Raw genomic sequence first — 16961 nt, forward strand, 5'->3', positions numbered from 1 at the left:
CTTCACATGGAAAAAGGACCCACAGCCTAACAGAAAAGAGCACACAGGACAACCATCATCACACTCACGCTATGAATCAAAAGGCACACAGAAATGGACTGATCCTTTGAATTTCGCTTTTTGTAAACAAATGTAAATGGATTTTTTTCAAGTCTGTGCAAGAAAAAGTATGTCCCTATATACTTCCAAAGTGCACATAAAATGATTTGCTGTATAGCTTAATCTTTTCTTATACTTAGCTTTAAATTGAACAACAGGTACAGTTGTACACTTCAGACGATCAAAGTCTAACCAGAACAGCACTTGTCTAAGAATGCATCAGAATCTAATTACTTCCATTATTACAGGCAATTGCATGCAGAGAATCTAAAATGCCAGAGTTAAAATACTCATTTTTAAGCTATACACCTAGATGCACACCAGCTTTACACCACATTTGTATTTCTATCCCCCTCATTCCCAAAGACATTGTCAGAGGGGGAGTCAGCTGATGAAAACAACTGTGATCAAGAAACCTGTCAAAACACCTAACTCTACATGCATTTATTGGTAAAACTGTTGAGAGAACACAAATGGAAACATAAAACTGAAAGGAGCCTTCTCAGAAAAAAAAAAAAAAAGTTGAGTTGCTGTTATTACAGGCAGGAGAGCTGTATGATCTCTGTTTTAAACTCATGAAGTACAGTCTGAATTACTCTCATTTGAAAGTTGCTTTCTAACTTTGCTTTTTACCATTAGTAGTTTCTCATATCCAATCTATAATGCGTCCACAGACAGTTCTCATCCATTTGTTCTTGTGCCAACGCTGTCTTTCAGATCAAGCAGTTATTTTTTCCTCCTTATTTTTCCACTTTCTGACATGGTCTTGGAATATGGCAGTGTGTAATGCGGTGGTTCAATGAATACCTCAAACATCATTAGCAAACATGACAACTAAAAAAAGAAGTCTCAGACCGCTACTTTCAAGAGACACTTTTTTCACCCCTACCTTAGTCTTCTCTTGTGCCAGCATAGCTGCCTTCTGCAGATGCAAACTCTAAACAGATCAGTGAACCAAACAGAACATATATGAGCTACCAAAATGAAGTTTACTTTTTTGTCACCTCAGTTCCCCGTTTCAGTTCACCACAGAACTGCCTCTCCTTTGCAGCTGGGAGAGGTGGAAAGGGGAGAACATGCTGGTAGGTGAGAGACAGCTGAAACCGTTCATCACACTACAGCCTCAAAAACTGTTTCCATCAGCCTACCCTGCCAGGCTCCTCTAAATCACCCTTCTCTAAAACAGACTGCCCAAGGACTATCACATCCATTCCTGGAAGTGACAGAATCAGAATTCATTCTTCTGAAAGACGCATCAGAATGCATTTATTGATGTATAATAATTAATACATTACAGAACTATATCGTTGTAACCGTTCTTCCAAATCATCTCACTTTTGTGGCTTATCCTTGATCATATGCAGTTTTCTTTCCTCTTCTTGAAGTCTCCTAATGTTAATTCCCAAGCATACATAGTTATTATTCATTCCTTCTGCATGCTTTCGTATCACCCCATTTCTATCATGCCAGCACTCAACATCATCCAGTTCTTGCACAATTTCTCAAGTTTGGTCATCACTGTTAGATTTTACTGTGTACATGCTGCCACGGCCACTCATGACGCCCCAAAGTCGGTCTTGAGAAACACCACTTGCAAGCACCTTTCACATCAGCAGTTCCTCTTCTGACACAAATCTGTTGCTGCTTCCTCTTCTTCATACTGATCCTTACACAAGTTCTAGCTCTTGTACTAATTCTCCAGCATCTCCACCTTAAAAAAATGATTTATTTTGTGTGATACGTTATCAAATTCCAGGGAGACTAAATCTTCTATATTTCTTTTACAGAGAAAAGTAATTCATTCAACCACTAATTCTTATAAAAGATGCGGGTCAGCTAGCCACGATCTATCTTTAGTGAATCCACATAGGGCTCATTCCACTTATTTTCATACTGTTAATTAAATTCTTTCCTCTGCAAATTCTCTAGAGCCTTGCATACTACTGATGAAGCTCATCAGGGTATAGCTGCGCAGCTCCCTGCCTCCCCTTCTTTTAGGACACGCTTTCTGTATTTCAGTAACAAATCTGCTAAGTCAGAGGTAGCATATCTTTAAGTCTTGCTCTTAGGGCTCCAGTTCCTTGGATCAGTTCTTCCTAAGTTCTGAAACAAGTGATCCAATTCCTTCAATCAACCCAACAGAACTTAGCCTTTGCTTCCTCATCCCATCTTTACTTTCATACTTGATATCATTACTACTACTGGAAATGGAGACAAAGGATTTGTTTGAAGATACTCTGCATGATTCAAAAAAATAAATCTCCCTTTCTGCATACTGACCTCCCTCACCCACTTCTTTTTATGTTTAGGTGACTGAGGACTGCTGCAGTTGGATTTCCTTCACAAAGTTTGGCTGTTTGTGGTCCTAACAATTTTCTTTACATTGCTGCGGTTCTTACCCCTGTGCCAGCTTCCCCTTCCCCAGCTATCTTCCTCTGCAAATTCTCCAATTAATTTCTTGAAATAGTTTTCAAAAATGACTTTGGCTCAAAGATCTTCCCATCCATTTTTTGACAACACCTGAAAACTTAGCTCTAAAAGCTTTTTACTGGCATCATGGTAAAATTCAGTGTTATCAATTTATGGGTTTGCTGTTACACCAACGCCGCATAATATTACAAGAAAAGAAATACAGACTCCAGAAGAAAAACAGAAGCAACAAAAGCCACATGTACTTTTGTCTCCAACCTATGTTGTTTTGGTTTTTTTCTTAACCAGCCAACAAGACGTGGGCATAAACATGCTTCCTCCTACAGACCCCCAACTAATGTTCAACTCTTAACAGTCTATGACAAGGAAGTGACTTGATAAATATTGTAAACCTTGCAGCTAAAACAATCTAATTATATCTAGAAACTGATCCTGCAAACATCCACATGCAAACAACCTCTGGGTGCCCTGAGAAGAAAGGATGCATTACAAAACCATGCAGACTCTCAAAAAAACAGATTTATTGCACTTAAGCTTCAGGCTCTGTGGTATGATCATTTGTTTTACATGTTACTATCCTGAGCTTGTTTAATTTACTGAAGCATTAACGAACACTAATTTAACCCTTTGGTACCTTGTACAAAATGACTTCACGTTAAAACAAATTCTCAGACAACAACCAGCACGTAGAATAATGTGCAATAATTTTTGCAAGTTTTGTAAAGACAGAATGCTCCAAGAAAAAGACTGGTCTGCCCTCTCTCACTTTCAAAAGAGCTTCGAGGAATGCTGAAACATGTTGCTGTAGCAGTGCTATCTTAACCAGATCATTTGGTTCTCCAACAACTGAAATGTATCAAACCATTTCAAAAAACACCCTTCAAGAAACCCACAAGAAAAATCCTAGTGGGGAGCCATACCCACCGAAACACTGAAATACAATCTTTAAGGCTTAGCTAATGAGAAAAAAGAAAGGGGATGGAAATAGAAGGGGAAATAATACATTTATATATGTTAAATAGATTCAGATTAACATTTACTAATGTAAGTCAGAAGCTCAAGATACAAAATTCATTTTCGGTCACTCCAACAATGCTGGCTGCCACTTCATATGCTATCTGCTTAGGAGAAAGGCTGCTAGGCTCGCCAACTCTCAGCAAGTCAAGTCCACCATCCTCTCTATCTGCTGTGCTAATAACAAAGCAGCTATGTTTGGAGACTTAGCTGGTAACAAACCTGATTTCAAGGGTTATTTGTCACTTAAGAAATTGAAAGTCTAAGTGTTCAAAGTTACCTTGGAACTTAACCACATTTAAAAAACAAACCAGCAGCCACATGACGAGAACAGTTATTCATCATCTTAAAGTTATGTAAATTTCTTAACATACCACTACTTTCCTAAGCAGAGTGCAGGATTTATTCAGGCTTCCAGAGCCATAAAACGCTGGCTGTCCCGTCATAAAATACGTAATGACTCTAGAAGTTTAAACACCAGATTTCTTAATATAACATTTAAAAAGTGTTTGAATACCTGTTATTTAGTCTGAAATACAATTCTATATACATGAACCCCACCCCCCAAAAAAAAACACCTTCCTGCTAAGATTTTTTGTTTCAGAAAACAAATAATGAAAAAAAAAATAATCAAGAGCATAAAATAAACATGAAATATAGAGCATTCTTCTACCTGACTTAAAATTTTTCTACCTAACTTTTCAGATGAAGCAGTCAAATATTTAAGAAAAATGGTGAAGAGACAAAAAGCTTATTTAAATCAAGTAGGGATCTGTAACCCGGGCACGTCAGGTTTATACAGAAGTTTGTTTATATAGAATTTTTTTCCTCTAACAGCTCAAAATGGTATCACAAGCCTGGACTGCCAGGAAGAGAAGGTAGGGAACTTTTTTTTTTCCTTTTAGATGCCTGACAATGCATTAAACAGGTATATTTTCCAGTAGATATCAAAATTCGAACCCCCCTCCGAGCCTTTACATGAAATCAGTGAAACTATTTAGAATTAAAAATAATAAAAATAATTTAAAAAGCAGGTGGAAGCCCCTACCTGCAGGCCAAGTGGCCGGGTGGCCCTACAACGCCCTGCCCTCCGGGGGCCGCCCCGCGCCCGGCCCCGTTCCTCTGGGCCTCCTGGGGCGGCGGTGGGGATTTCGGGGCGGTGTGGGGCGTGTATGGGGGGGTGTGGGGTGTGTGTGGGGCGAGCTGTAGGACTTCCCCTTGCCGGCCCTCACCCTGCCCCACGCCTGGCTCGGGCATTAAGCAGAGTCACGCAGCCAGCTCACCCAGCGCTAACGGCCCCGAGGCTGAAGAACGACCCCAAAACCCGACCCCAAAAGGCTGAAGGCAGCGGCGAAGCGGGCGGCACCCGCGCCCCCTCACCTGACAGCCCTTCTTGTGGTGGAAGCCCACCACCACGATGTGTAGCACCGGGCCCCGCGGCGGCGGGGCGCCGCGCTTCTCCATGGAGCTCCGGCGATGGCTGCCCCGGAGGCTGCCGCCCGGCCGGGCTCTCCGCTCCGCCTCCCGGCTCCCTGGGGCCGGCAGGGACGGGGACCCGGCCCTTGCCGCCTTCGCTTCCGTAGCGCCCGGCCGGGGAAGGCGGAGCGGCGCCGCCCTCGGCCCCCCGCGCCATGGCCGCCCCCGGGCGGCGGGAGGGAGCGGGCGCCGCCCTGCATCAGGAGGCGGCCCTACAGAGCCCACCGGCTTCCTCGAAGGCGCTAAGGAGAAAATGCTTCATTTCATTAAAATTTCACTTTATTAAAATTTTATTTCAGTGTATTAAAAGTTAAGAAAATCTCTCGCAGAGCCCAGCCTTTCTCTGGCTCCCGATACTTCTCTCTGGCTCGTCTCTCCTCTCAGTCGCCTCTCTGAGGAGCCCCCAAGTCGCCTGCCGGTGAGGTCCCAGCAGCGACCAGCTCCTCTCTGTATTGTTATTTTTTTTTTCTCAAAGACCCCTTGAAAGTGCAGAGCGCGGTATATCCTTGGCCTCCGTCGTTTCGAGTTGAACCCGTGCAGATTAAGGGCAGGGCGAAATGGTGGCTGAGCAGGTTTTAATCCGCCTAGGTCAGCTCAGTTGCTGAAGGTTGGAAATGAGCAAAAGGGACGTTTCTGCTATCAGAACTGTCCTGCTGCTAAACATTTATTGCTAGATCCCGAGGGAGATAGTTCAAAGACTTGTCCAGGAGCACACGCAAATGCAGTGTGAGAGAAAAATGAGAAATTTATTTCACTGCACCCAGGCCGTACTCCCTCATTAACCTTTCTTATGATTCAGCTCTGTTTATTCAAACCGACGGCGTTCGCTAGAGATCGTGCCCTTAGTAATTAAGATTCTCTGTGGAAATCAGAGGAAGATATCCTTTTTGAAGGAACTATAAAAGAATAGTGCTCAAATAATATCTCATCACTAACACAATACCCAGAGGCTCAAATTATAACAATAAAGTGTGTAATTATGTATTGTTCCTCAGCTTCAATAGCAGTTCCATTATATAAAATATATACTTTAGGGAACAAAGGATAAGCTACAAGGAACAATTCAGCATTGGCAAGCAAATGATTTCTTACTGGGTTTTATTCTGTAACTTATTTTCATGATGTTTAGTATACTTAAAAAAAAAAAAAAAAGTATTAAATACTAGCCGTTATCTCCTGCAGCAATGAGATATACCAAAAAAGATGCATGGGGGTACTTATAGCTCCTACTTGGTTCATTGAAGAAAGGGCAGTCTGGCATCACTCTCACAGCTATGGATTTTGCATTCTAGAGGCATCTCAATGATACTGCTGAGTAATCATGGCTTATTGCTTCTCTGAATATATTATTAGATTTTTTTTTTCCACTGCTTGAAATTTTCTTTCTCACCAAGGCCATAAAAATGTTAAATGTTGGACTGAAAACATCAGCTTGTTTCAGGAAAACTGATGTCTTTTTCACAGCTCACAGTGTGTATTTATGAAAAAAAAAAATAGGAAGAGAGAACTGCAGTGAAACAAAAGCTCTTAGAAATGCATTTCTAACAAACATCAATAGAAACTCAACCATATATATAGTTCTTTTCACTTGGTAATATTTACTTTACAACCGCCAGCTATTATAACATTAGCACAATAATCAGAATTTGATTGAAATCTGAATTTCTGAATTTCACAACAGTAACGAGGAGTCGTCAGCTTTTTGAGGTGGATAAAGTTTACACAGGCAGTGGGTTTTATGTCTAGAAGTAGCATCAGGCCTGGGCAGTGCCTGTGGCAGCTGGGAGATCCACTGTTACTTGTTAGGTATAGCCCAGCTTCCTGAAGGAAGAAATTGTGAATTTGTGGAGACGAGCTTGCGACTAAAAAAATAAATATTTTCAAATTTCTGTGTGAGAAAAGCATAAATGAATCATTGATTTGGGATTGAGGCTTGTAACTAATTTCTTGCTGATTGCAATCTCACTTCCTGTTTGGAGGCTTTTTTTTTTTTTTAATGTTAGGAAAAAGGAATTGTACATGGCAGTGATTATGGCACTGGGTGGGATTAGGATTTCCTGCTTGGAAACTTCTGTAAAATAAACAGAGAGAAATGACAAGGAAAGTAACAACTGGACAGAGATACGATGACTGTCTCAAAATTTAAGAATCTAGGTAGCATTTACAAAGGTAGAAGCCTTATGAATGTAAAAATAGGGGGAAATACCCATTAATTATGATTCTGTGATTAAACAAGAGAATGAAAATCGAAGCGATCTTTTTCACTTTGTGAAACGTGTGAGGAAAAAAATCACCTCAACGTGAAGCGCCATCCGCCTCCCTTACGGTGAACGAAGGCACAGAAGCGCGTTACCACCGGGCTAATTAGGACAAACACCAATTAGAACAACAACGAGTTTTGGGGCCGCGAACGATGGCTCTGCGGGCAGCTGCTCACGTCTGCTGGCCGGCCCCAAGAGGGCGGCCTCCCCGAGAGGGCCCTGCACTTCCGCGCGGGAGGCCGGCAGCGATTGGCCAGGCCTGGCGGCAAGATGGCGGCCAACGCCACCACCAACCCGTCGCAGCTCCTGCCACTCGGTGAGCGCGGCCGCCGCCATGTCGCTGCCGCGGTGCTGCCCTCGGGCTGCCGCTCCGTGCCGGCTGCCAGCCGGCGGGTAGTGGCGGGGGCGGCTCTCCTGCCCTCGACGGGGAGGCGGGGGCTGCTCGCGGGCTGCCGGGCGGGAGGTTTGAATGGGGCGGGAGCGGTTGGCGGGAGGGCGCCTCGAGGGCTGCGATCGGCTTCGGGCCCCTCACTACAGAAGGACATGGAGGCCTTGGAGCATGTCCAGAGAAGAGCTACGAGGCTGGTGAAGGGCCTGGAGCACAAGTCCTGTGAGGAGCAGCTGAGGGAACTGGGGTTGTTTAGTCTGGAGAAGAGGAGGCTCGGGGGAGATCTGATTGCTCTCTACAGCTACCTGAAAGGAAGGTGTGGGGAGCTGGGGGTCAGCCTCTTCTCACAGGTAACTAGTGATGGGACTAGAGGGAACGGCCTCAAGCTGTGCCAGGGGAAGTGCAGTTTAGAAATGAGGAGACATTTCTTCTCAGAAAGAGCAGCCAGGCATTGGAACGGGTTGGCCAGGTAGGTGGTGGAGTCACCGTCTCTGGGGGTGTTCAAGGAAAGGTTGGACGTGGTGCTGAGGGACATGGTTTAGTGGGTGACATTGGTGGTAGGGGTATGGTTGGACCAGGTGAGCTTGGAGGTCTTTTCCAACCTTAATGATTCAATGATTCTAGGAACTAGTTAAATATACACTAGTAACAATAATGCGTCTTCACTAATGTGAATGTATATGCACTATTCCAGTATATCAACTTAAAAATTTATTTATGCAATAATAGTAACATGTGCAAGGAAATAGCTTTTTTTTTTTCATTTTATATGTATTTTTGTGTATGTGAATATTTTTTATTAGTGTCCCTGCGAATTACCTTTCAGCCATCATGATGGTAGGATTTTTGTCTTAAAAGTGCGCTTAAAATAACTTCTTGCACCTCTCTTTTTTAATTTGCAGAACTTGTGGATAAATGTATAGGCTCTCGCATTCATATCGTGATGAAGAGTGATAAAGAAATTGTTGGAACGCTTCTAGGATTTGATGATTTTGTCAGTATCCTTTGCATATGTTTAAAACCATCAGCTTTATGCTTAAGCTCAATTCATTTATTGTCTTTGGGAGTATTGAGTTTGTTGGGTAGAACCCTTCTGTATGGATTAAGTGTATTCTGATTTTTTTATTTTCTGGATTCAAATTTATAGTGTAGTGTAAAATGAAAATAACTAAGTATGTTGACTTAAAAAATTTGTGCTTTATTTTCCTTGAAACTGGACTTTCAGATATGGTGTTAGAAGATGTTACAGAATTGTAAGTGTTATTTTTGCATCTTGTTGCTATTAAAACTTCGGTTTCCTGAGGAAAAAATATGGTATAAGATCTGTGAACTGAGTGTTCATACTTCATGAAGATTTGTAAACTGAGTAGTTTATATCTCAGAGTTGAACTGTAGAGGGTGATCTTTTCAGTACAACTATGTCATAGAGCAGTTTTTGCATGATTTATCTCAGTGAACGCTTCTAATCAAGTTCCTAATTTGTAGTATTAATTTAGCATAGGTTCTGTGTTGATGTCTCTAGCAGTTTATTTGCTTGTTTGTTTTTGCATTTCCTTAATGTCTAAAGATTTTAAAAGTTAGCAGACATAAGGATTAAGTATTTTTTTAGTTTGTCATGCAGTGTTGCTATCTGAAACCTATTTTGAGTATCAGTGGTATTGAAGAAATTGCCAAGGTTTAGAGGGTAGAACTGTATGTTTTTGTGCTGAGCAGAGAAGTTCAACAGATCTGTTTAGTTGTCTGGTAGCTTTCTCTATCTCAGTGGTCAATGTATCAAGATAACACTGAAGAGCAAATAACTTATTTGTTACGTCCAGCAAATGTCATCTTAATACATAGATTTGTGTCGTTACTCTAATCAAAACTGTAGTCACTCTTAACAATGTTCTCTTGTTTACTTTTTCTGATGTTATTTCAGTGAGATTACACCTGAGGGTAGAAGAATCACAAAACTAGACCAGATTTTGCTAAATGGAAATAACATAACAATGGTAAGTTGTCATTGTAAAAAGGCTGCATGCGTCTCTTTTCTGTTCCTGTTCATCAATGGTTGAAATCAACTACTTGAGCTACTTAAGGTAGCTTCCAGAGCATTTGTGTATATGAATGATGATGGAGAAGTGATCATGTTGTTGTACTTTGTACATTTTACAGTTCAAAATGCATAGAAAGAGGAGCATGACCATAATTTTATTTTGGTCAATTCTTTTCTGGTCTCTTGTTGTGGGATCACTTTAGCTTTGGAACAAGCTGTTTACCACAGTGACTTCTAAATCATGAGTGTTTACCTCCATAAGTATGTAGCGTGGGATACATCAACATCTCATCCATTATTTTATGTGTAAGGTAACATGTTTGCAGCAGTTCAGATACTTAAAAGCTTGCTAACTCAGTTGGCCATTGTGATACCATGTGATGCGCAGAGAGCTGTACCTTAATACGCTCTGGAAAAAAAATAATCTGGAGGGTTGTTGGACTATACCAAATCAGAAGTGCTGTTTTTCGTTCATCACTTGCTGGTATGTGTAAATCAGTACTAAAATAGGAATACTGTGATTATGCATCACTAACTGAATTCTGCAGCTTCATAGATACTTTACGACAGAAGCAAACTCAGTGTTGTTTTTGCTTACATGCATTGATAACTATCAAATCTGGACTTCTTACATGAGGGCATTCCTAATTTTGAGGGCAGAGAAGAGGAAGACTGACTTGAGTCTGTTTGCTCTGTGTGAGTGGGGAATAATATCCATATTGTTGTCTTACCTGCCTCACTCCTTCTTACTGTGTCTGAGCAGATGCTATCTTAATTTCAAAGTAAAAAAAGACTTAAAAATTGTTATTGTTCTGCATCCTTAAAGTGCTGTGCATATTCTGACTTCTTGTATGGGGTGGAATAATTACCAACCAGTTGATCTGGTGTTATATTGCCCTTGAAGCAGAAGCTTGTGATTCTTAGTGTGCACGTATTCAGCAAGATCCAAACATATTTCTGTGTTAGGGGTCTTGTGCCTCTTTTGAGGGCAAATCTTCCCTCAAGAAAACGGTACTTTAAGCTTCTTACTTCTGTCCCCAAAGCACCAAAGGTCTTTGTATTTTAGAAGGGCTCAGCTAGTTATTAAGAAAATACAAGTAAAATGAGTGTTAGACTTTTTTTCCCTTTACCATACCCTTTATTCATATTTTTCCTTATGAATTTCCTCTTCTATTGAGTTCTTTATTCACGGGAAATTGCTATGCTGACTTATTTCACGCTGTCTGTAGAAGGGTTCAAGCTCTTTACAAGTTTTTCAAGCTTTGATTAGCAATAAAAGCTGGGAAGAGGAAAACCAACTTCCCAGTATAGCAGAAGTCTGGAGGAGAATTGGCAATCAGAGAAATACTTCTTGAAAGGAAGCATGTTCTTTGTTATTTTAAAAATGAACTGTAGCATTTCAAGACAATCATCTTCTTCAACTGAACTAAATTAAAAAACATACCATACATTATCTAGGAACTCCTTTCGTGTTTAGTGTTAAACATACCTTGTATTTTTGACTTTTTTTGACATGTCCCTATTTGGCAGTAACTGGCTTCCTCTTTTGAGAGGGGAAGATAATAATGAATCTATAAACCACTTTTGTGGTCTACCATGAAGACTCCATTTGCTAAAGTCTTTTAAAGGAAGAACTGTCACATATGGATTTGTAGAACTTGGATCCATGGCACTAACACAAAATTCTTGTTCTTTTATAGCTGGTTCCTGGAGGAGAAGGACCTGAAGTATAAATTTAATACAGTTGTCATCTATGAAGACATGTTATGTATAATCTAAATAGAGCTTTTTGGGGGTATGGGTGATTTATTTTTTTTTATTTGTATCACTTGACATTTGATAAAAGACAAATATTTCCTCTTCAGGAAAGGTGCGTTGCTAATGCTGACTTCGTAAGTTGAAATCATGACTTTCTTGTAAAGACGTACTAACTTGTTCTGAATAAAAGGCTTTTTTTTGTTAAGTATTGTATTTTGTTACCAAAGTGCATGACTTTGAGAATTATTTTTCAAAATTGTGTCAGTTGCTGTCAGCCTGTAGTTTTTCTGTATCTGTTCCATTCATTTGTGGCACAAGCCTATGTAAAACACGGGTGTTGCTCTTCATTGGAGTACAGGCCAAAAAATCTCGTTTCAACCCTGCTTCAGGTTGTGTCACCAGAAACCATGTGGCAGAATGCTGTAGAACTCTGGGAACTTTTGCGAAGTGGATGCATCTATTTGATACTCAGCAGACTTTGGTTTTGCTGTCTTTGAGGTTCAGCAGTCTTGGCCTTCCTTGGCTTGGTAGATGTTCTTCCTTAAAGGCACTGTAGTGGCCTTTGGCAAATAAGAACAGACAGGCCAGATTTAATGTTCAGGAAAAAAAGACTGCTAAAACTTTTTTATTCGTGGCAGCGGAGACTTCATCTTCACCACTAAGTGGTGCTGTGTATGCTTAATTAAACTAGGAGCTGTCTATGCCTGCTTGCGTAGTTCAGAGTAGTCATTTTAAACAGTCTTGGTTGATTCTGTTCACCTGTGATCTAAACATTGACAGATAGTGGGGGTAACTACAACTTCATGAGAATTTCTATAAAGTAAAGCAATGATGTATTTGTTTTATCACTAGGGTGGAGAACCTGATTCTAAATAATGTTCAGTGCAGCTTATACTTTCATAATACACTATTCAACTGATTCCTATGTTTAAATCTCTTTGGAGGAGAACTGCTGGTGCCTGCTGTTGAAATAGTAGGGTATAACATATGTAGAGTATGAACCTCCCAGAGGCAGGAAGTGCATTGCTTTCCCATCACAAGAAGTGGAAAGAAGAGTTGAAGGAAGGGATTCAGGAGCAGGAGGCGGCAAAATCCTTTTCCCTTGCTTTATATGACAGTAAAACTGCCTTCTGAAAGCTGAATCTTAGCTTGAAATACATTGATAACTTTTTGCATTAGCCTTTTAAAGGGGAAAGAGGCTCTCCCTTTGCCCAGGGAACATGCTACATTCAGACCAACTTGCTCTGAACACATGATCTGCTGTTGTCACCAGTGAATCTAGACACTGCAATCTATACCAGTGACTCCCTGGTTTTTCGTTTCTGTTCCCACTAATTCCTCCAGCCTTTTTAAAATATATAAATAAAACATCTTTTAAAAAACAAAAACCCTTTCATTTGATTGGGATATCATCTGTTAGTTTTGTTATTTCCTAGAGATAAATTGAGTCTTTTCATTGGTGCACTTAAAAGATTTCTACGAGGTGCAGTACTTTTTGAAGTAAGTTTCTCTACATATTTCACTGTATGCACTTCAGTCACTATTTTGCAAACATTCTTGAATTGAAGAGTGTTTTCATGCTTGAGAGAGAAAAAGCAACTTTTCAAAGGGAAAGGTAAACTATTCTGTTTCTTCTGGGGGTTTTATTCAGACAGCACAAGTATTTTATGCTCTCAGGGTTTTATCTTTGGAATAATTTTCTGTTGCTTCAATTCCTCCCATGGTTGTTCGTTCATTCCCTTCAGAGGAAGTGAGAAGACTTGTCACAATGAAGATGTCTACCTAGGAGATTTTTGATGTCTGCAGACATCACTCTAAAGACAGTTTCTTTACTGTCCGCATGCTCTTAATGATTTACAATATGAAAAGAAAGATTTGTAATGTCAAGCAGAAAATTCAGAGTATTCCAGACTAATCTGCTTTGCTTTGCATTCAATATTCCCGTAGCCTGTTGTTTTGAAAGAGCAAGTAAGATTTTTCAGTTTGAATAAATGAGTGTTTTTCTTAACTTGTCTAGAAACCTAGTTTTTAATGTGTTGATACTCCATTGTCCTGTAGAAGTTTTGGACACTGGCATTCTCCAGAATGCCAGTTAGGTTGGAACTGCAAGTAGGTTGTTAAAAAATAGTATCTTAGGCTTTAAGAATATGTAAAACTTAATGATGCTTAAAGATTAAATTAAGGGAAGGTCATTTGGTTAAAATAACTTTTTGCTTACAACAAGCATAGCTATGGTTCCTTTCAGCACTTTTTTTCCCATCTTTAAGACAGCACTGATTGCAGCTACCTTCAGTTTTGCTACATGGCTGTCTTAGTATGGGCATGGTTTCTGCCTTCTATTTCAGTTTAGTTGCAGACATAGTTAAAATAGCTATAGGGAGTTGGGAAGTGTGTATATGTGTATGTATGAACATAAATTAGTCCTAAAGTGCTGTACCCACATCTTTAGTTTTTGCTGACCTATATTTCAGCGATACCAAGATCTTAAACTGACCTGAATATTGCTGTTGCAAATGTTCCATGTTTCTCTGTCCTGATTAAACAATAAACATAAAAAGAAACTAAAAGAAATTAAAGCCCTAAATGTTTAGTGTTTTCACTATGGCTATTCGGGGTTTCCCCATTTATTTATTTAAAAGATGCATTGTTCTTTACTCTATGAAAGTTAAAGAGTTTCCTGGCTTACTGGTGGTTTTTGGTGTACATTTTATCCTTGGGGGAATTGCCTATCACTTCAGCTATAGGCTTCAGAATTCAACTGATGAATATTTTGCGTGCCTGTGTTCAAATAGTGATGTTAACAAATCATACAATTCATAGCTTTATGGATACTTACAGGCTTGCTGTAGTCCTTAATAACGCTTCATCTTTTTATTTCTTTAGCAAGAACAAGCAAGTTATTTTTTTAAAGTACTTGCAACTTTTCTCTGTCGTCAAACTTTAGAGTGGAAAAGCTATATCAAGTACAATGATGTTGTGGTTTTAAAGTATTAAGTTGCCTAAGAGTCTAAGGAAGGATGTATGACTGTGAGTGAAAGTCTGTGGTGCAGCATTATTAACATGCTAAAAAGAAACGTTTTGAGGAAAGAAATACTTGCTTCCTGAAGGATGCTCGAGGACAATTTCTAATGCTGTTCATTGAAAAATTGGCACTGATTTCAGTGGTTAAGCAGGCTTGATCTCTGCTCTTGCATGAGATCTAAAACAAACTGAAAGATTCATCTGAAGGAAGATTTTGTATGGCCAGCCTTTATACTTTAATAAGTAAAAACCTTTATAGTTTAATACTTTGATAATTATTTAAAGATATGTGGAGCATTGGTAAAAGCAAATAAATGAAGCTTATCATATGTTCTTAGATCAGCTGAGTACTGAATACGGGCAGTAGTCCACCTCAGAACTTTTTGGAGCCCAGATGGGATGTGTAGACCGTAAGATTACACTGTGAAAAGCTGTCAGGTCATATGTGGGTCTTGCAAAGTGCTGTAATCTTATTTCCTTGCATGACTGACTTTTTGACGTTACCCTACAACAGGATAAAAGTTAAAGGTGTTGATCCATGCGCATAGTTGCTTGCTGTTCAACATGATGCAGATACTTTCTGTAACAGTAGTGTTGGTGTATGCTCTAGAATTCAGGTGACTTTAAACTCATTTAATCTTTTGGCTTCCATTACATCCCTGACAATGTTTCATGATGGAATAACACATTGGATGAGGAATTATTCACTTAAAAAAAAATACAGATAAAAAGTTCTTTGCCAATGTTGTGGGCTGCTCTCTCTTTTTTTTTTTTCCTGTAGAACTCATGTTTTCTTATTTTTGTACCTTAGCCTATCTTCTACACCTTTGGTCATCTTCTGAGATTTGTCTGTAGTTTCCTACATTAGTAGGTAGATGTATCTATTTTTATTTTCCTTTTCTTTTTAAGATTTGATAGTCTTTGTACATAAATGATTGGAACAAATGTATACTTATTAATTATTGTGAGTAGCTATGGAAATTTATCAGTTGCCCCTTTTTTAAATCTAACATTAAGTAAAAAATGCTTTATAAGAAAATGTGTCCAAATATGGTTCAGTGTTGAGAGGTCCTTGATAAAAATGAAGAATATGTATAAACAATTAGGAGAAATTTTCAAGATGTTTTCAATAGAAAAAAATATTTTATTTGGTGGTGTGTTTGGTGCTATTGACTTCAGCAGAACATATTTAATTAAATTGAGAATCTGGCAATAAGTTTTTATACTATAACTTAAGCAGTGTTCTGATTAGTTGTCATCTGAAAACAAGAACAAATTTGATCATTTTACCAGGAAGCTGAATCTTTGATCTGGAAATTGTACTGTTAGTTACGTTACTGAATCCGTGCTCGTAACTGCTGGTTTCTTTCAGCCTCTCAAGTTCATAAAGAACATTTTTTGTTACAGTGCTATTATCAGTAGCAGAAGTCAGTTGTAAATTTTAAGACATGGTTTAACTGTTGTCGTATTCTACTTTTTTATGCCTGAGAAATCTGTTGATTTAAATGGGTTGGTGCAGGTTATGCTAATGGTATGGCTGTAATGAAATAGGATCTTGTGTAGTCTGAAGTACTAAACAAACCAGCCAGAGCGGCATTACTGGACCTGGTGCTCACCACTGTGAAGAGCTCATTAAAGAGGTTAAGGTTGGAGGAAGCCTGGGTTGCAGTGATCGTGCCGTGGCTGAGTTTGTGATCTTGAGGGATATGGCCTAGCTAAGAGCAAAGTCAGGACCCTGAACTTCAGAAGAGCCAACTTCCAGCTGTTCAAAGAATTAGTGGATGAGATCCCATGGGACATGGTCCTTAGGGACAGAGGATCTGATCAGAGCTGGCAACACTTTAAAGATATTTTCCTTTGGAGCTCAAGAGGTCTATATTCCCGTATGTAATAAATCAAGCAGGAAAGGTCGGAAACTGGCATGGCTGAACAAGGACCTGCTGGTCAAACATAGGCAAAAGAAGGAAATGCACAGATGGTGGAAACAGGGCCATGTGCCCTGGTAAGAGTACAGAAATACTGTCCGGACGTGCAGGGATGGGATCAGGAAAGCCAAAGCACTGACAGAACTAAACTTGGCAAATGATGCAAAGGATAACAAGAAGGGGCTCTACGGGTACATCAGCCACAGAAGAAAGACTAAGGAGAGTGTAGCACCTCTGACAAATGAAGATGGAGAGCTGGTAACAACAGATGAGGAGAGAGTAGAGGTACTTAACTTCTTTCCCTCGGTCTTCACTAGTGGTGAGGCTTCCCACATCTCTCGAGTCTCCAAACCTCTAGGTGGGAGCTGAGGGAGCAGAGTCCCTCCCACTGTAAGCAAAGAGCAAGTTCGGGACCTCCTGATGAAACTGAACAGGTACAAATTTATGGGGCCTGATGCCATGCATCCCAGAGTCCTCAGGGAATTGGCTAATGCGGTCACCAAGCCACTCTCCATCATATTTGAAAACTCCTGGCAGTCAGGTGAAGTCCCAAG

At 40.0% G+C, this 16961-nt stretch overlaps 2 protein-coding genes across 5 annotated transcripts in view; one reads left to right on the forward strand and one right to left on the reverse strand.

The window, feature by feature from the left end:
- The window catches only part of AVL9 (AVL9 cell migration associated), a 42862-nt gene extending 37678 nt beyond the window's left edge, over nucleotides 1–5184 (reverse strand). The window contains exon 1 of one of the 4 annotated variants that reach the window (XM_083822177.1): nucleotides 4924–5184. In XM_083822177.1, coding sequence (XP_083678303.1) covers nucleotides 4924–5007 — 84 coding nt within the window. In that variant the 5' untranslated portion in view covers nucleotides 5008–5184. Of the gene's footprint in view, nucleotides 1–1700; nucleotides 1725–4591; nucleotides 4885–4923 lie in introns of those variants that run through there. The other 3 variants (XM_083822178.1, XM_083822175.1, XM_083822176.1) reach the window with 3 other exon arrangements.
- A 2254-nt stretch (nucleotides 5185–7438) lies between these two features.
- Nucleotides 7439–14032, forward strand: LSM5 (LSM5 homolog, U6 small nuclear RNA and mRNA degradation associated). Its single transcript, XM_083822180.1, has 5 exons — nucleotides 7439–7596; nucleotides 8571–8666; nucleotides 8894–8921; nucleotides 9587–9659; nucleotides 11404–14032. Exons 1-5 carry the CDS (start codon nucleotides 7551–7553, stop codon nucleotides 11434–11436), a joined length of 276 nt encoding a protein of 91 aa, XP_083678306.1. The 5' UTR covers nucleotides 7439–7550; the 3' UTR covers nucleotides 11437–14032.
- The last annotated feature ends 2929 nt before the right edge of the window (nucleotides 14033–16961 follow it).

This window comes from Anser anser, assembly GCF_964211835.1.
Source record: "Anser anser genome assembly, chromosome: 2".
NCBI lineage: Eukaryota > Metazoa > Chordata > Aves > Anseriformes > Anatidae > Anser > Anser anser.